Source organism: Pimephales promelas, chromosome 15, assembly GCF_988280905.1.
Source record: "Pimephales promelas chromosome 15, fPimPro1.hap1.1, whole genome shotgun sequence".
Lineage (NCBI taxonomy): Eukaryota > Metazoa > Chordata > Actinopteri > Cypriniformes > Leuciscidae > Pimephales > Pimephales promelas.
The window spans coordinates 19,566,499-19,581,070 of record NC_142783.1 but is presented as its reverse complement, the minus strand read 5'-3'; the positions used below and the strand labels follow the sequence as shown (position 1 = coordinate 19,581,070).

The 14,572-nt window shown below is 35.8% G+C and overlaps 1 protein-coding gene across 1 annotated transcript; it reads right to left on the bottom strand.

Annotated features, from left to right (window-relative positions):
• Nucleotides 1-128: 128 nt before the first annotated feature.
• On the bottom strand, nucleotides 129-13,652 carry entpd6 (ectonucleoside triphosphate diphosphohydrolase 6). Its single transcript, XM_039670223.2, has 14 exons — nucleotides 13,489-13,652; nucleotides 12,600-12,923; nucleotides 11,380-11,456; nucleotides 11,102-11,245; nucleotides 10,512-10,587; nucleotides 7,720-7,755; nucleotides 7,402-7,490; nucleotides 6,067-6,146; nucleotides 3,278-3,342; nucleotides 2,706-2,804; nucleotides 1,938-2,078; nucleotides 1,776-1,832; nucleotides 1,117-1,232; nucleotides 129-910 (listed from the first exon to the last, which is right to left on the bottom strand). The coding sequence occupies exons 2-14, from the start codon at nucleotides 12,850-12,852 to the stop codon at nucleotides 818-820; spliced, it is 1,326 nt and encodes a 441-aa protein (XP_039526157.2). The 5' UTR covers nucleotides 12,853-12,923; nucleotides 13,489-13,652; the 3' UTR covers nucleotides 129-817.
• Nucleotides 13,653-14,572: the final 920 nt, after the last annotated feature.

The following is a 14,572-nucleotide window of genomic DNA, read 5'->3' as shown; positions in this document are numbered from 1 at the left end:
AGAAAATGAAGTGTCTTTTCTAACATCCTTCTGAGTAATATATTGTGACATGTCGGACGTTCCCAGCCCAACCTCTGCATGCCTTAGTGTTGCGACACCTGCTGGTGCCAAGAACGAACAACAGCAAGTTTGTACAGTTGAAGGACGTGACTGGAGCCAGACCACATCCTGCTGTCTCACTTTATAACCTTCTTGTGAACTTTGTGTACTTGCACTTTCTCAATACTGGAAGCAAAGTTTTCAACAGACGCAGGTTACATTTTTTTTTTTGGCATTTCATATAAACATATTTAATACATTAAATAATAAAGAACATGGCCTCATCAAACAGCTTCATCTGAGAAAAATACATGGACATGACTGCAACAGCTCAGGTCTGTTCTTACCAAAAGGGGGAAAAAAATCCCTTTCCCTCTGAGAGTAAATATTTAAGTATATGATTTTTTTTTTTTTACATATGCAATATATTAAACCGATCTAAAAGCTAAAAAATAATTAAACGTAAGATACAAATGAAATAACTTCAACTTGAGTGAAATAATTTTTTTGATCAGTTATGTATAGTTAACCCTGATTGATATGATTCTGACATGCTGTAAACACCCAGACGAGTACATACATTTTACCTTCACACATAACTTAACACTCAAGTAAGAAACATTCAGAAAGTCAGAGGTATGTATAAAAACTCACATTTTCAATAAGTTCAATGACAAAATGGCAAATACAATCAATGTAGATATTTTTTCCCAGAGAATTAAAACCAGTCAGTGCTTTACTGGGTTGTGGAAAATTACAACGTTGTGAGTGTGTGTTTTCAGCACGTTCCGTGCTTACGGAGTGACTCTATGCACTGGAAAGTGGCCCCGAGGGCCCAGCTAGTCTCCACATTATTTATTTGTCTTGCCAGCTGAAATTTAAACAGAATGATATGGTTAAAAGGACATCACAGTTCTCCCATTAGTCAGGAAATTTGCTCCTCAAAATTAAACCGATAAATCACACATTGCTGTAGTTGAACATATATATATATATGTGTGTGTTGCAATCTGTGTACAAAAGTCACCACACAGTCAGTCCTATTAAGTCAGGAATCATAAATCAAGAGTAGCACACCTTCAGCTCTTTATCAGGCGGGAAGTCAAGCTCCTGAAGAAGTACAGAGATGTAGGTCAGATCCAAACACAGGAATGGAGTCTCATTTATTCCTCCGGCTGACATGTTATTGCACACTGCAACACAAAGAAGAAAATGGATACATTTTTTGTAGAGCTAAACTGAGTGAAATCTTTTTTTAAATCTATTACAGCAATAATGACAGCCTCATAACGTATACCTGCCACGACACTGGGTTGGTAAGATTTATTTTGTTTCCTTTTAAAAGAAGTCATTAGGTCTCTCTCTCTCTCAAAAAAAGCTGCCTTTATTTAAAATATCCGTTTTCTATTTTTCTATATTTTAAAATGTAATTTATTCCAGCGCTGGCAATGTGATTTTCAGCAGCCATTACTGCAGTCTTCACTGTTATTGAAAACTATTTTTGTGGAAACAGTGATGCATTTTTTCAGAATTTTTAAATGAATAGGAAATTCAAAAAACAGCATTTATTTGGAATCTTTTGTAACAATGTAAAAGTCTTAACAGTCCCTTTTTTATCAATTTATGCATCTTGCTGAATACAAATATTAATTTCTTTCTGAAATCTTTCTTTTTGAATGGTAGTGTTACTTGCACAAATATAATCAGACTAATAAAACCACATCCAAAACACTTACCTTTTTTGGCGCCTTCAATGTAATCACTGACTCTGACAGTTCCCCCTTTACTTTCATCTAAGACAGAGACAAACTATTTGTAAATGACTCATTTTCTAAATCTTAGAATAAAACAGACAATGTTTGAATCAGATCAAATGACAGCAATCAGACTAATCTCACCAATGAGGCCCAGATCCACGGCCCTGTCGTAGTAGTAAGAGAATGCGTAGAAGTCTATGTCTTTTACTTCCTCTGTTTTTCTCACCCGTTTGTAGATCATCTTTTCCACTTTTTTAAGGCAAGACTCATAGATGGGCTCCCCTGGAAAAGAGCACATACACAATAGATTCAAATAAACCACACACAGGTTCACTCTTCATTGATAAACAGGACTGTTTATTATACACATTACACACAACCATACAAACACACATTATATATATATATATATATTTTTTTTTTTATATATATATATAAGATCTTATGTATGATACAATTCTGAGGAGTAATTAAACACTCCCCTGTGGTAAAAATCAAGTTTTTAAATGTTGTTTATGTATATGTTGTGTTTTTAATACGTTTTAAGACAAATTCATAGGTCAACACCATTGCTGAGTATTGTTTTCTTTAAAACTGCAGTGAAACAATCACGTCAACGTGCCGGTGGGCACGTTCTGATCCATCGACTTGTAGACGACCCTATAATTCACTCTTCCACTTTTTCGTCTGAATCAGTTTCTGGGTCAAACATATGTCTGAAACCAGCATTTCCACTTGCCATTGTGCAGGGTTTGCTACAGTAAAGTTGACCAGGTATTCTGAGCTTAAGTTGAGTGGAGACGGTGCAGTGATCAAAGATGAGTTTAAGGGATACAATTATTGATTACAGGGGGACTTTAAAGGTTAAATAAATCCAAAAACCAAACCAATACAGACTACATTTCATACCTGCTTTCTGGCCTTTCACAGTATAGAGTACTTCTGCATGCTCCCACTGTCCAGAGTAATCTGAGGCTAGACATGGACTAATCAGCTCTTGGGGTCCTGCTACAGAAAAAGAAGAAGGTTTTTTTATGCATATTAGCGGTTTTACTGCCACTATGTGGAGTAAGTGCGACACTGCTGAGGAACACATTTCCAAACATGAGTTCTGCAGTGCCACCCGGTGGCCAAACATAAAAGCACGTTTACACAAATACATGTATGTCATGTATTTGCTCATAATAACCTTAAAACCCACTCAGAGAGAAGCGGGATACACTCATACAACAGACAAAACTATAAACAAAGAAATCTGATTACATCTGTAGTAGAGTGCTAAATGTAAATCTCAGCAGTAAACTGCATAGAAACTATTGCACTGATGGCAGTTTCTATTTGGCTTCAACTAAATCAGTCCAACAGCTGGCCACCAAGGAATTAATCTTCAGTGCGTTATTAAGAGATTAGATAATGGCTTATTTATCTAGTGAATGAGGTCTTTAAAAGCCAGAGATGAAGAGAGATTGTAGACCACATACAAGGCTGTCCTTCAAACCCTCCCAACACAGCAAGTCTGGCTGACATCAAGCCCAGGCCAAGGTAACTAGGGAGAAAGATGAGAGACATAAAAGAGATGAAAATGCAAGATACAAAAAAATAAATAATAATTCATTTTTTTTTTTAAGAAATCAATACTTCTCAAGTGCAAATCCTGAACAAAAGTATCATAGCTTCCACAAAAATACTTTTGTGTTGCAGCTCAACATTAATAAGAAGAAGAAATGATTCTTGAGCAGAAAATCATCATATTAGAATGATTTCTGAAGGATCATGTGACAATGAAGACAAGAGTAATGATGCTGAAAATTAATAAATAAAAGATAAATTACATCTTAATATAGAAAATAATGGGCTCTATGCACGGCGGTAATTCCGGTGAAGGATTAAGGATGCTCGATAACTTCCACCGATCGTAGAGTCCAATGCAATACAGAGAATTTATATTGAATTTTATACTGCATGGTTATAATAAAGAAACGTTAGTCACAAAAACAGATAAAACAGACACCCCTCGTTGTGTTTATGCTTCTTTTTAAAATTATATTAAATAAACATAACTATATATAAACTTACATCTAAACGTATGTACCTTTCGTTTCAAAGTCGGGAGGACAGTAAATTTTGAAGACTCTACCATAATCCTGTTTTTCTCGGTTCTCCTCCGCTTTAATCTCCACAACCGGAAATGGACGAGCATCCTTGCGTCAAATGCGGAACTTATGCGTGCATATAGCCCATTATTTTAAATAGTAATAATATTTCAGTATTACTGTTTTGGTCAAATAAATGCAGCTTTGGTGAACTTAGGCTTATTTTAAAAGCATTTTAAAAGTCTTACTGACCCTAAACTTTTAGATATTTTACATATTTTATAACATATAACTATAAATCACAAATATTTCAGCATTTCATATGAATGCCTGAGATATGAGATTGCACACTTTGGAGCAAGAGTCATAAACCATAAGTGATTCCTTATCCAACACTAAAACATCAAGGAGCAAAGACTCTGTTTGGTTGGTCTCTGCTGCGTCAAATCTCCTGCAGTGAATAACTAGTAATTCTAGTAATCTGGAGATGAGTCCCACGATGGAATTGTAATTGGAGGCTTGTGTGATTACACTCTAATCAGGAGAGCGAGACGAGGCAAACACACACTGCCTCATAAACACTTGTCATGCACTAATCATTGAGCTAACATAACCTAGAAAGCCCTGGACAACCCTGACCTGACCAAGCACAGCAACCAATGGGTGGTGGTGTCAAACATCGGGCAGAGCTTTGAGATGACTGCAAGTCACGTAACATCACTGTTGTTGGGCCGCTGAGGAAGCTGATTTTTTTACAGGAGTCCTATTATGCTTTTCCACTTTTTAACTTTAGTTAGTGTAATGTTGCTGTAACTGAGCATAAAAAAGATCTGCAAGGTTGCAAAGCTCAAAGTCCTCTTTAAAGAGAGACACCACAAACGGCTCGTTTGGAGTACAACACTATTTTTTCGGATCTTATGAAGTCGTAATGTTACTCATTTAAATAATATCCGCCCACAGAATACACAAAAAGGGGTTGAACCTTGGTTGAACTGCATTAAAGACAGTGTAGTCGCAAGGATATAGCTTTTTTCACCCAGTTTCCAAAAAAAAAAAAATATTTGTTTGACCTTCCCAAGGCTGGTTGTTAAAATTTATTTTTAAAACTTCCTAAACATTATAATCCCAATGTTTATCTGTGTAATGCACATCTTATGGTGAACAGCTTGTTTTCTGTTGCTTTGGTAAGCTCTCTCTTTTGTAAGACGGTTTACCGCTCCATAGGATAATTAACCATTTTTGTGTGTGTTCGATTACTGTTTGTATGATCTTAGTTTTCTGACAAATATCCCCATTAAATGGTGGATAACATCATATCTATAACCATAAAAAAACCACTCTGAAACGTCCTATGAAATCTGTCCATGAAATCAGTTCTGCACGATCCTCTTGATGTCAACTTTGTCAGGATCTGAATCGGGCTCAAACTGGTTCGAAATTGATGCCATCCTTCTTCATATTTACACTAGAGAAGAACTTGCAGTTATGGAGGGGAGGGACATTTCCCAAACACGGGCGAAACGCTGCCAATCACAACACACTGAGACAGCTAACCAATCATAGCACATTTCGTATTTCAGTAGGAGCGGCTTCATTGGAATTGGCGATAACGTAAAATGTGAAAAATAATGCATTCTTTAAACATGAACGCATATTCTAGTACACCCCCAAAATAAAATCAAGACTTCATAAAAGTGCATAATAGGACCCATTTAAACAGTAATATGCTGAAACTATAACTATAACTTAAAATGGATGTACTAAAGACTTGCATGAGGATATTGGATATTTAGTTGTTTGTGCTCATTTTTTATATTTTTACATTTAATATTACCATCCTCTAAAAATCTCACTTAAATGTTAATCTTTAAAAACAGTTAAAACTTAATGTAAAAAAAAAGTCACCTTCAACCAATATATAATGGATATCCATTTCTCATGCTGTGTGTTATAATGCTGTAATGCCTAAAATTGACTTGCAATTAATTTCTCAGATTGCTCAGTGAGAATGTGTACATGTAAAAAAATGCGTACATGTAAAAATGTCCTTATTTTTTTACACGTGTTAAAAGATTTTACAGAATGATCTCTTCTACAGAATTCAACAGAATAATACTGTATATTGCTTTATTCGCTACATTCTTTACCACTTTAACTTATGCCATGCCTGCCTTTACCTGTGCGAGTAGAGGGCGTGACTGATGTTGAACATCTGAAACGATGTCACATAATCAATGGGTGAGATCTGGATGGTTTTCTGTACAGGAACAAAACACAAGCAATATTGATGTTAAAGGTAGCATTCCAAACGTCTTAAGAAGGAATCTGGTAGAATGACAAATATTATAATTCTAGTTTGTACTAGTCTCATCACTGCATTTTTTTGTCCAGTATAATTTTTCAAAACAGCATTAGTCAGCAACTGCCTAATGTAAGTCCAGACTATAACACAACATCTGTCAGCAACTACAAGTAAGCTCCAATCTGTAGAGCAGTTCCTCTCTGAGCTCATGTATGAAACTAGAGCTCTCGGAGAAACTGTGTAATGACATAATAAATTGGTCCTCAATCCAAACCGCCTGTACAGGACCTGACCTAGTTCAAGAGAAAGAATCTCTCTAACTCTCTCCGTCCAATGTACAACAACCTTCATTTAAAAGGCCTTACCATGGGATTACCAGGACATTTGCGGATTAATGCATGGGATGAGACAACATCACAGTAGTTTGTTAAGAGAGACATGACTTCATTAACATGGGTACATTTACATTTATTCATTTAGCTGATGCTTTTATCCAAAGCGAATTACAACTGCTACATATGTAAGAGGTTGCATGCCTCTGGAGCAACTAGGGGTTAAGTGTCTTGCTCAGGGACACATTGGTGTCTCACAGTGGATTCGAACCCGGGTCTCTCACACCAAAGGCATGTGTCTTATCCACTGTGCCATCACCACCCCTAATGTATACCTAATGGGTATACAGAAGATATGTGTGTGTGTGTGTACACATACAGTGATGTGAATGAGTTAGGACACCCATGCTATAGTTGCCTAAAAAGAGTATTAAAAAAATTGATCATAATGCCTTAATTAGAAAAATGAGGAAAATTCCAACCTTTAAGGACACCAATTTTCTTTGTGTATGAATAATGTATCATAAATAAATAAATGTTCTTCCTTAAAAAAAAAAAACAGACACCCCTATGTTAATTCCCATAGAGTCGGGCAGATTTTTATTTTTAAAGGCCAGTTATTTAATAGATCGAGTATAATATGCATCCTGATAAATTTCCCTTGAACTTTGGAATTAAAATATCCCCACATCATCACACACCCTTCACCATACCTAGAGATTGGCATGGGGGTACTTTCCATAGCATTATCTACAATGCAAATAAAACCAGCTATTAGGCTAACTGATATAAAACCATGCCAATCTCTATTATTTATGATGCATTATTCATACACAAAGAATTTTGTGAATATATATATATGCATGTACACGGCTCACTTCATCCTGTAGAGCAAAGGTGATCTGGGTCGAGCCTCCTCCTAAATCCAGCATGCCTACTGTCGGAGTATCAGTGCCATGAAGACTACCTGTGAAGGAAAGACTTTTTAAATCACTCTGACTAATCAACCAAACATCTTCAAGTAAAAGTAAAGAAGAAAACAAATGTAAAACATTTGCATGTGGGCAATGTGACTGTAGAAAGGTATAAAATAATCATATATTTGTGTCCAGATTAATCTTTGTTATTGTTCTGTTGATGTTCATTGATTACATTGTTGTGACATACAGTATAACATGACTACTAAAATTGCTTACCTATTAAAAAGTTTATGGTAATCCAAGCTGACATCCCTGTGTAAATACAAATGTGCATTAATTGTTAGTGCAATAATTACATTTTCCTTAAACTTTTTTAGTTCATTGTACTATAAAAAAATACTACTTTCTCACAGTCCTACTATAAGCTAAAAATTCAGGCAGAAAAATACATTAATCATTTATTACCCACACTTACACATTTATGGCCGGACCAGTGATATACTACAGGGAAAGATTGATTCTTAACACAAAATAAACTACTTCTAAGAATAAACTGTGAAGAAGATTTTTGTGTGGTGTATGTCCTGTTGTTGGGCCTAAAGCCTGTAATAAAGTTCATACAATAAGAATAATTCCTGGCTGTGTGTATCCCCTACAGTTATGCTGATCAATCCAACAGATCCCAACATCAGAAACGAGAAGCTGTTATTTAACAAGATCTAAATTTTCAGCTTTATTACTCCAGTCTTTAGTGTAACATGATCCTTCTGAAATCATTCTAATATGCCGATTTGGTGTTAATTTTGTCATCATTTACTCCCTCAAATTGTTCCAAACCAGTATGTGATTCTTTCTTCTGGTGAACTAAAAAGAAGATATTTTGAAGAATGTTAGTACCTACACACAGTTGACAGTAGCCATAGTAGAAAAAAAAAATACTACGGCTAATGTCACCTGTTTGTTTACCAACAGTTTGGTTGTTCTGTGTTCAACAGAAAAAAAGACACTCATACAGGAGTAAATGATGACTTTTTGGATGAACTTTGCTTTATTGATAGTTGAAAATCAGTGCTGCTTAATATTTTTGTGGAAACTGCTATTTCTTTTCAGGATTCTTTAATGACCAGCTTTATTTGAAATAGTCTAATATTAATTAACATTATAAATGTTATAAATAAACTGTCACTTTTGATCAATTTAATCCGACCATGCTGAAAAAAAACAACCAAATACTGATACAAAACCTTTGAACGGTACTGTACATCGTATACCGGTGGATTCCACACATTTAGAGAGTTTAGCGTTAACATATTGTCATGGTCCGGCCAGATCACAAAGACTTTGGCGAGTGAGTGCATCATTGGATCATTGTGCTAAAACTTTTATAAACTGTATGTTTGTTTTGAATGTAGATTGCTTCTTAAAGTAAGGGGCTTTAGCTCTCAGAAATAACCAAACTCACTTAGTATCTAAACTCCATCCCTCCATCCCGTTCCCTCACATATACCACTTAGGCATAGCATTAACAATAAGTCTGTATGATTTGCTGTGATGGACTAATCTGGTTGAGTAAGCTTGTGTGTCCAGGAGAGTTTAGACTCACGCTGATAATGAGACTGAGATTATCCGGTTACGGGACCTGAGGAGTTTAAGCATTAATTTTACAAAATTTCAAACACAAATTGCTATCCATTAAGCAAAGACAACTTGTATATCAACAAAAAAAAAACAAAAAAAACAGTATTATTAACCTGGCTTTTGCTAAACACCGTTTGCCCATGCTAGTTTTGTTCCTTTAAAAGCAATTTACTGCCTAGCAAATTAATGGCCGCTAATCTGTTTGCTGAGATTATAGTGCACACGGGACATTATCCTCTGGGCTCATTATTACTTGTGTGAACTATTTTAAAGGATTGGATTAAAGTCCCATATACGCATTATCTATCATTAATATACACACACAGCTCAAGCCATTACTGAAGAAAATTTCAATTTACAACTTATATCTTCATGCCAGAAGCGCAAACGCTTGACCGCAGTGGCCAAAAGCTTTTGAAGAGCTGGAGATATACAGTAACATCTGTCAGTTTCACATTCCAGACTGACAGACTTCTGCATGGATCATAGCTCAGCAAAACACAGCATCATTACAATCAGAGAAACGAGAACCTTTGTCATCTGTTAGAACTTTCAGGATGTGCTTCCTCAGTTTTCCTAAATAATGTTAAAAAAAATAACCCTAAAATGTTCAAAGTAGCTTGTCAAACTAAACCCAGTTGAGTTTATGTGTACACGATGGCGTATGTATCTAAGGCTGCATCGAAAGGGAAATTTGTGTCTGCTGCCATGTTTGATCCCTAGGTATAAACAAACTGCTTCGGTGTGTCGCATAGACGTTGACATCGTCTTGCTGCTCGTTCCCCGTTCTGTGATTGGTCCCCTCGCTGAGGCAAAAAAAAAAATCTGGTCCCGTCTACGGAAAGCCTGGCCACTCCCAATTAAGTCCTATTGTACGAATTTTGGTTGTAATTCCATCACAGTTCCACTGGGGGCGATCGTCCGAGTGTAAAATGAATGGGAGTCTATGGAGCTAGACGGCTAAGTTTGTCTTTTTCACCCAATTGCCGTTGAGAAATCTCAGATTTGATTGTAGGTTTTGAAAGTTCAACATGGGTTATAGGTCGAAAGTAGAATAAACAATAATATGTCCTTTCGATTTCTTACAGGTTGAGTTGTTGTAGCCAATAACACGCTAGCATTCTTCTGATGACTGATTAGGACCAGAGACACCGCTTGATGGCATCGATCCGAAGTGGGACCAATGTTATGGCGGACTTAATTCCTCGAGACCCATTTTATACTTTGTGACGGAAGTGGTATGACAGAAATGTATTAATTTGTTACAGCAGAATGCATACAATTAAATTTTTGGTATTACGCTAAAAAAGTGACACTGCAATAGATTTTTCCTTTCAATATATGGTAGGCTACAAAATGCTTAAAAGTTGTAGAATATTTTATTACAATTTGAAAACGAACACTCGGCAAAGGAGTAATTAACAAGGTACCTTCGTCTGCGCCATCCATGATTGACACACTGTCCGGTCTATAGAAGAACAAGGATTGGCTAAACACCTCCCTCACCTGCAGCAGAGATATTTCAGGTTTAACATGACAAGACATGGTTAGGAAATACTTGAGATGACAGGCTGAAAAACAAGAATCTCCTGAAGACAGCTCTCATCTCTACAACCTTATTAAACCTTTAGTGTATTAAAAAAACTTTTACTCCACCCTTTACAGTGATTTTGTACTGCATGTCTAATATCAATGTCTCCTTAAAATTGGGTTGAAGTATTCCTCATTTATAAGCTGCTTTAAATAAAAAGAAAGAACTACAAGCGTTCTTATCTAGTAGTGACTTGTTAGAAACATGGGCTATGTTGTTTAAAAGAAATAAGAGCTTCAAAATTTACATTGTAGAACAAAATGTTCAAGTTTCACCAAGTTATGTTTACCACACAGACCTTATTTTATGAATAAATTGAAAAACCCCATAGGAAAATCTCGAGGGAGCCACTCGTCTTCTGGGTTTTGACGTCATACCTATACCACTCTATACAGTGAAAGTTTGTTTGATGACTGATGGGTGTCTGACCTTGTCCAGCAGGATGGTGGCCTTCTCACCAGGCAGGAGTCTGAGGCCTGCCGTGGCTCTGAGCATAAGAGGAGAAGAACTCCATAACGGTTCAGGAACCGTGTCTTTAGCAACCTTTAACAGTCCCAACAGCCCCTCTTTACTCTGTAAAACAACAGCACTGGCTACATTAATATGACCATCAAACTGTAGATGGAAAAGATACTATAACAAAACTTTTAAAAAGGCATTCGCGAAGGGTTCAAAACTATACAACTTGATCACATTTTACTGGTTACCTTTTCTGGGTCATCAGCATATGCAGACAGTCCAGGTTTTATAGCTCTAAATGTCTCATGGGCTAATTTTGGAGCTTCTGTTAACACACAAAGACAAATGTTAGCTTTTACAACACTGAAATATAATAACATTGATTTATAAAAAATATATTTACACACTAACATTTTTTTTGTAGAAATTAATGCTTTTAATCAGAAAGGATGCATTAAATTGATCAAGTGGCAGTAAAAATGTCAAATTAATGCTGTTCTTTCGCACTTTCTATTTGTCTTCAGAAGCTTGAAAAAAATATAATGAAGACTTGAGCAGCAGCTTGTTTACTGAAGAATCATGTGACACTGTAGTAATGGCTGCTGAAACTTCAGCTATGCCATCAGAGAAATCAATTACATTTTCAATGTATTAAACTGTTCTTTTAAATTGTAATAATGCTTCACAATATTAGTGTTTATACTTTATTTTTTAATCAAATAAATGCAGCCTTGGTGAATATTTGACCAACCCCAAACTTTTGAACAGTAGTATATAAACTGTTCATAAAAAGATATCTGCAACACTGATTAACTGCAGTAGTAGGGTTCCTTATGCCAAAGTTTACATAATAAACAATATGAACAAATGTTTCAGCCACTGATTAAATCTAACCATACTCTTCGGTGAGACCTTTGACCCACCAGGCTTAGCTAGGATGTGTGCATGAGAGAGGGCGTGGATGATAACATAGACTACTTGACGTCCATTATAATATGACAATCATAGGTTTAACAATAAAGGCTAAAGCAGCACTTAACTGATTTAGCTCAGAATTGGGATACAATAACTAAGCCATTGGAAGATCAGGGTTGCGCTAGGCAGTAAACCTAATATCTGTGGGTAACACCCACACAGTCAACATACCCATGTAAATTCCATGTGATTTAATATAAATAAATAATTAGATATGTGTGCATTTCAGTGTACTAGTAGTAGTAGGCTACTAGTTTTCAAATTTTATATAAATAGTTAAAGTGATCTAACCAGCCCTTATATTTTTCTTTTACCAGTAACTATAATTTTCAACAAAACCTCATGGCCATATTTATTGTCACTACTACAAAATCATAATCATAATTTATTATGTGAAATTATGTGGTTATTATGTGGTCTTCTTAGCAGTAATTGGAACTTTTCGATTTTTAGTCTTTGAGTGGATTCAAATACCTCTTAAATTTGAACATACCATTTGGCTCCATCTGAAATTTGAAGATGTGAATCCGGGTTCCAGTGCTTCCAGCATCAAACATTATACCATACTGGAAATTTTCACTGACCACCTGAAATGAGGTCGAATGTTTATGGGTCTCCACCCTATATTGAGGCAGCTGGTCAGATACCGGTGGCTTGGAGTCATCATAATGACGTTTGACATAGGTGAGGTAGACCACCAGGCATCCCACAAACAGAAAGATGAAAGCTAGCTTTGGGAACCTCATAATGACAGACAGAGGTACATGATGTGGAGTCAATTTCCCAATGCAGCAGGCTCAACAGTTCTCTCCACTACCTACAGAAACACACACACACACACACACACACACAATGTAAAAAGTGAATACAAAGTCAAAGCCAAGACATGCCTGTTCTCACTCAAAACAATACACGAAATAAATTCAAATATAACAAAGGATGTCCTTATATTTTCTGCCACAACTATGACGTCACACAACTTGTAAAGAAATTACCCACTGGCTAATACCTAGCCACAACATATGATTATTTTTGTCAACATTGTAATATTTTCTGACTGCGATGACAGTTCAATAAATTGAGCTATTTAAGTCAATAATTTAAGTAAATTCTAGATTCATCCATATTTAGAACACATATTCAAAACATTAAATGAATACATAACGTTACATTGAGTTGGAAAACACAAACGAGAGAACACAGGTGAACACTTTAGAACATGGTGAGAATACTCATCTAAAATAATAACTTTATATAACACTGGTAACGTTACTTTATTTTAATGTTGTCTCATGTCTCAAGAATAATGTGAGAACAGATAGATTAATCTCATATGAAACAACAATGTCATTCTCCATTTTTCTAATATAAGATCGTTATACCTAGTTCTCTGTAGCAAGATCATATTCCTTCGGATCCGAGTCGTGTTTTCTGTATCGATGAATAGCCATGGTTGGATTTTGTGATACGTAATATTCCTTTTGAAAATTGTCAAAACTCAACTGGGCTCGTTTTGATTACGTCAGTGTCCTGCAAGCGTGCGACGTGGAGATGACGTGGAGCGAATACGTACAAAAGAGAGACAGACGCGCCCTCACACAACCACATAGTGACGCTTGCTGCAATGTTAATGATAGGCTAAATGCTGTTTTATGAAAACACAATAATATTCCTCTTTTTTCCCTGTTACGTTAAAATCCGTTTGCTTGGGAAATCCATAAATGTAGTTGTTAAATCGGCTTAAATGTTGTTACTTAGCTCCCTCCCTCCCTCCCTCCCTAAAGTCTATTCATGGCACTCATGTAACATTAATAATGTTAGTTTTAATGTATTTGCCTATTTAGTTTCCAAATAAATGGTTTACATAAAGACTAGGCTACTGTAGCCTATCGGCCTAACTACTTTTTTCTTTATGATTCCCATTTGAGCCTATTCGTTTTTGTTAAGGAAATACAAGATCAAATTTAGCCTACGGAATTTAAATCCCTAGGAAAGTAATTGGTTCTGAATTGCAGTAGGCCTATCCAAAAAGGTCCACTTACATATGGTTTTGGCTGAAATTTGAATCATTTGATAATTCATTAAATTTGATCTGATTCCATCTGAATCAAGTAAAGTAGACATAGAAGCATTTGGACATATAGCCACATTTAAAATATATGAATTTGCATTGCATTAGAAAATAAAACATCAAACCAAGTGGCATTTGACTGCAAACAAATTATGGCACTAGTCCAAATACATTTTGTCTTCATCTTGAACAGGCCTACATCTAGCTATAGTTTTGTGATTGACAACCAATCAATCTTCTATTTATGAAATATTTTGCTTGAAACATGCTTGTTTTTTGTTATAAGAGCAACAGTTGCAGTAATGCCGTTTTCAAGCCCCATTTCGACTGTTCAGTTCAATGCTTCAACCTCCTGAGACAGAGCCAATTACACTTTCATTGTGCTGTTTTCAATA

Excerpts from the sequence above, each read along its gene's own strand:
- entpd6 (XM_039670223.2), bottom strand. The coding sequence starts at position 12,852 with ATGAGGTTCCCAAAGCTAGCTTTCATCTTTCTGTTTGTGGGATGCCTG. Across the intron at positions 11,457-12,599 it reads ATTTCAGATGGAGCCAAATG|AAGCTCCAAAATTAGCCCAT; the intron begins GTATGTTCAAAT and ends GTGTGTTAACAG. Across the intron at positions 1,833-1,937 it reads CGTGGATCTGGGCCTCATTG|ATGAAAGTAAAGGGGGAACT; the intron begins GTGAGATTAGTC and ends TCTCTGTCTTAG.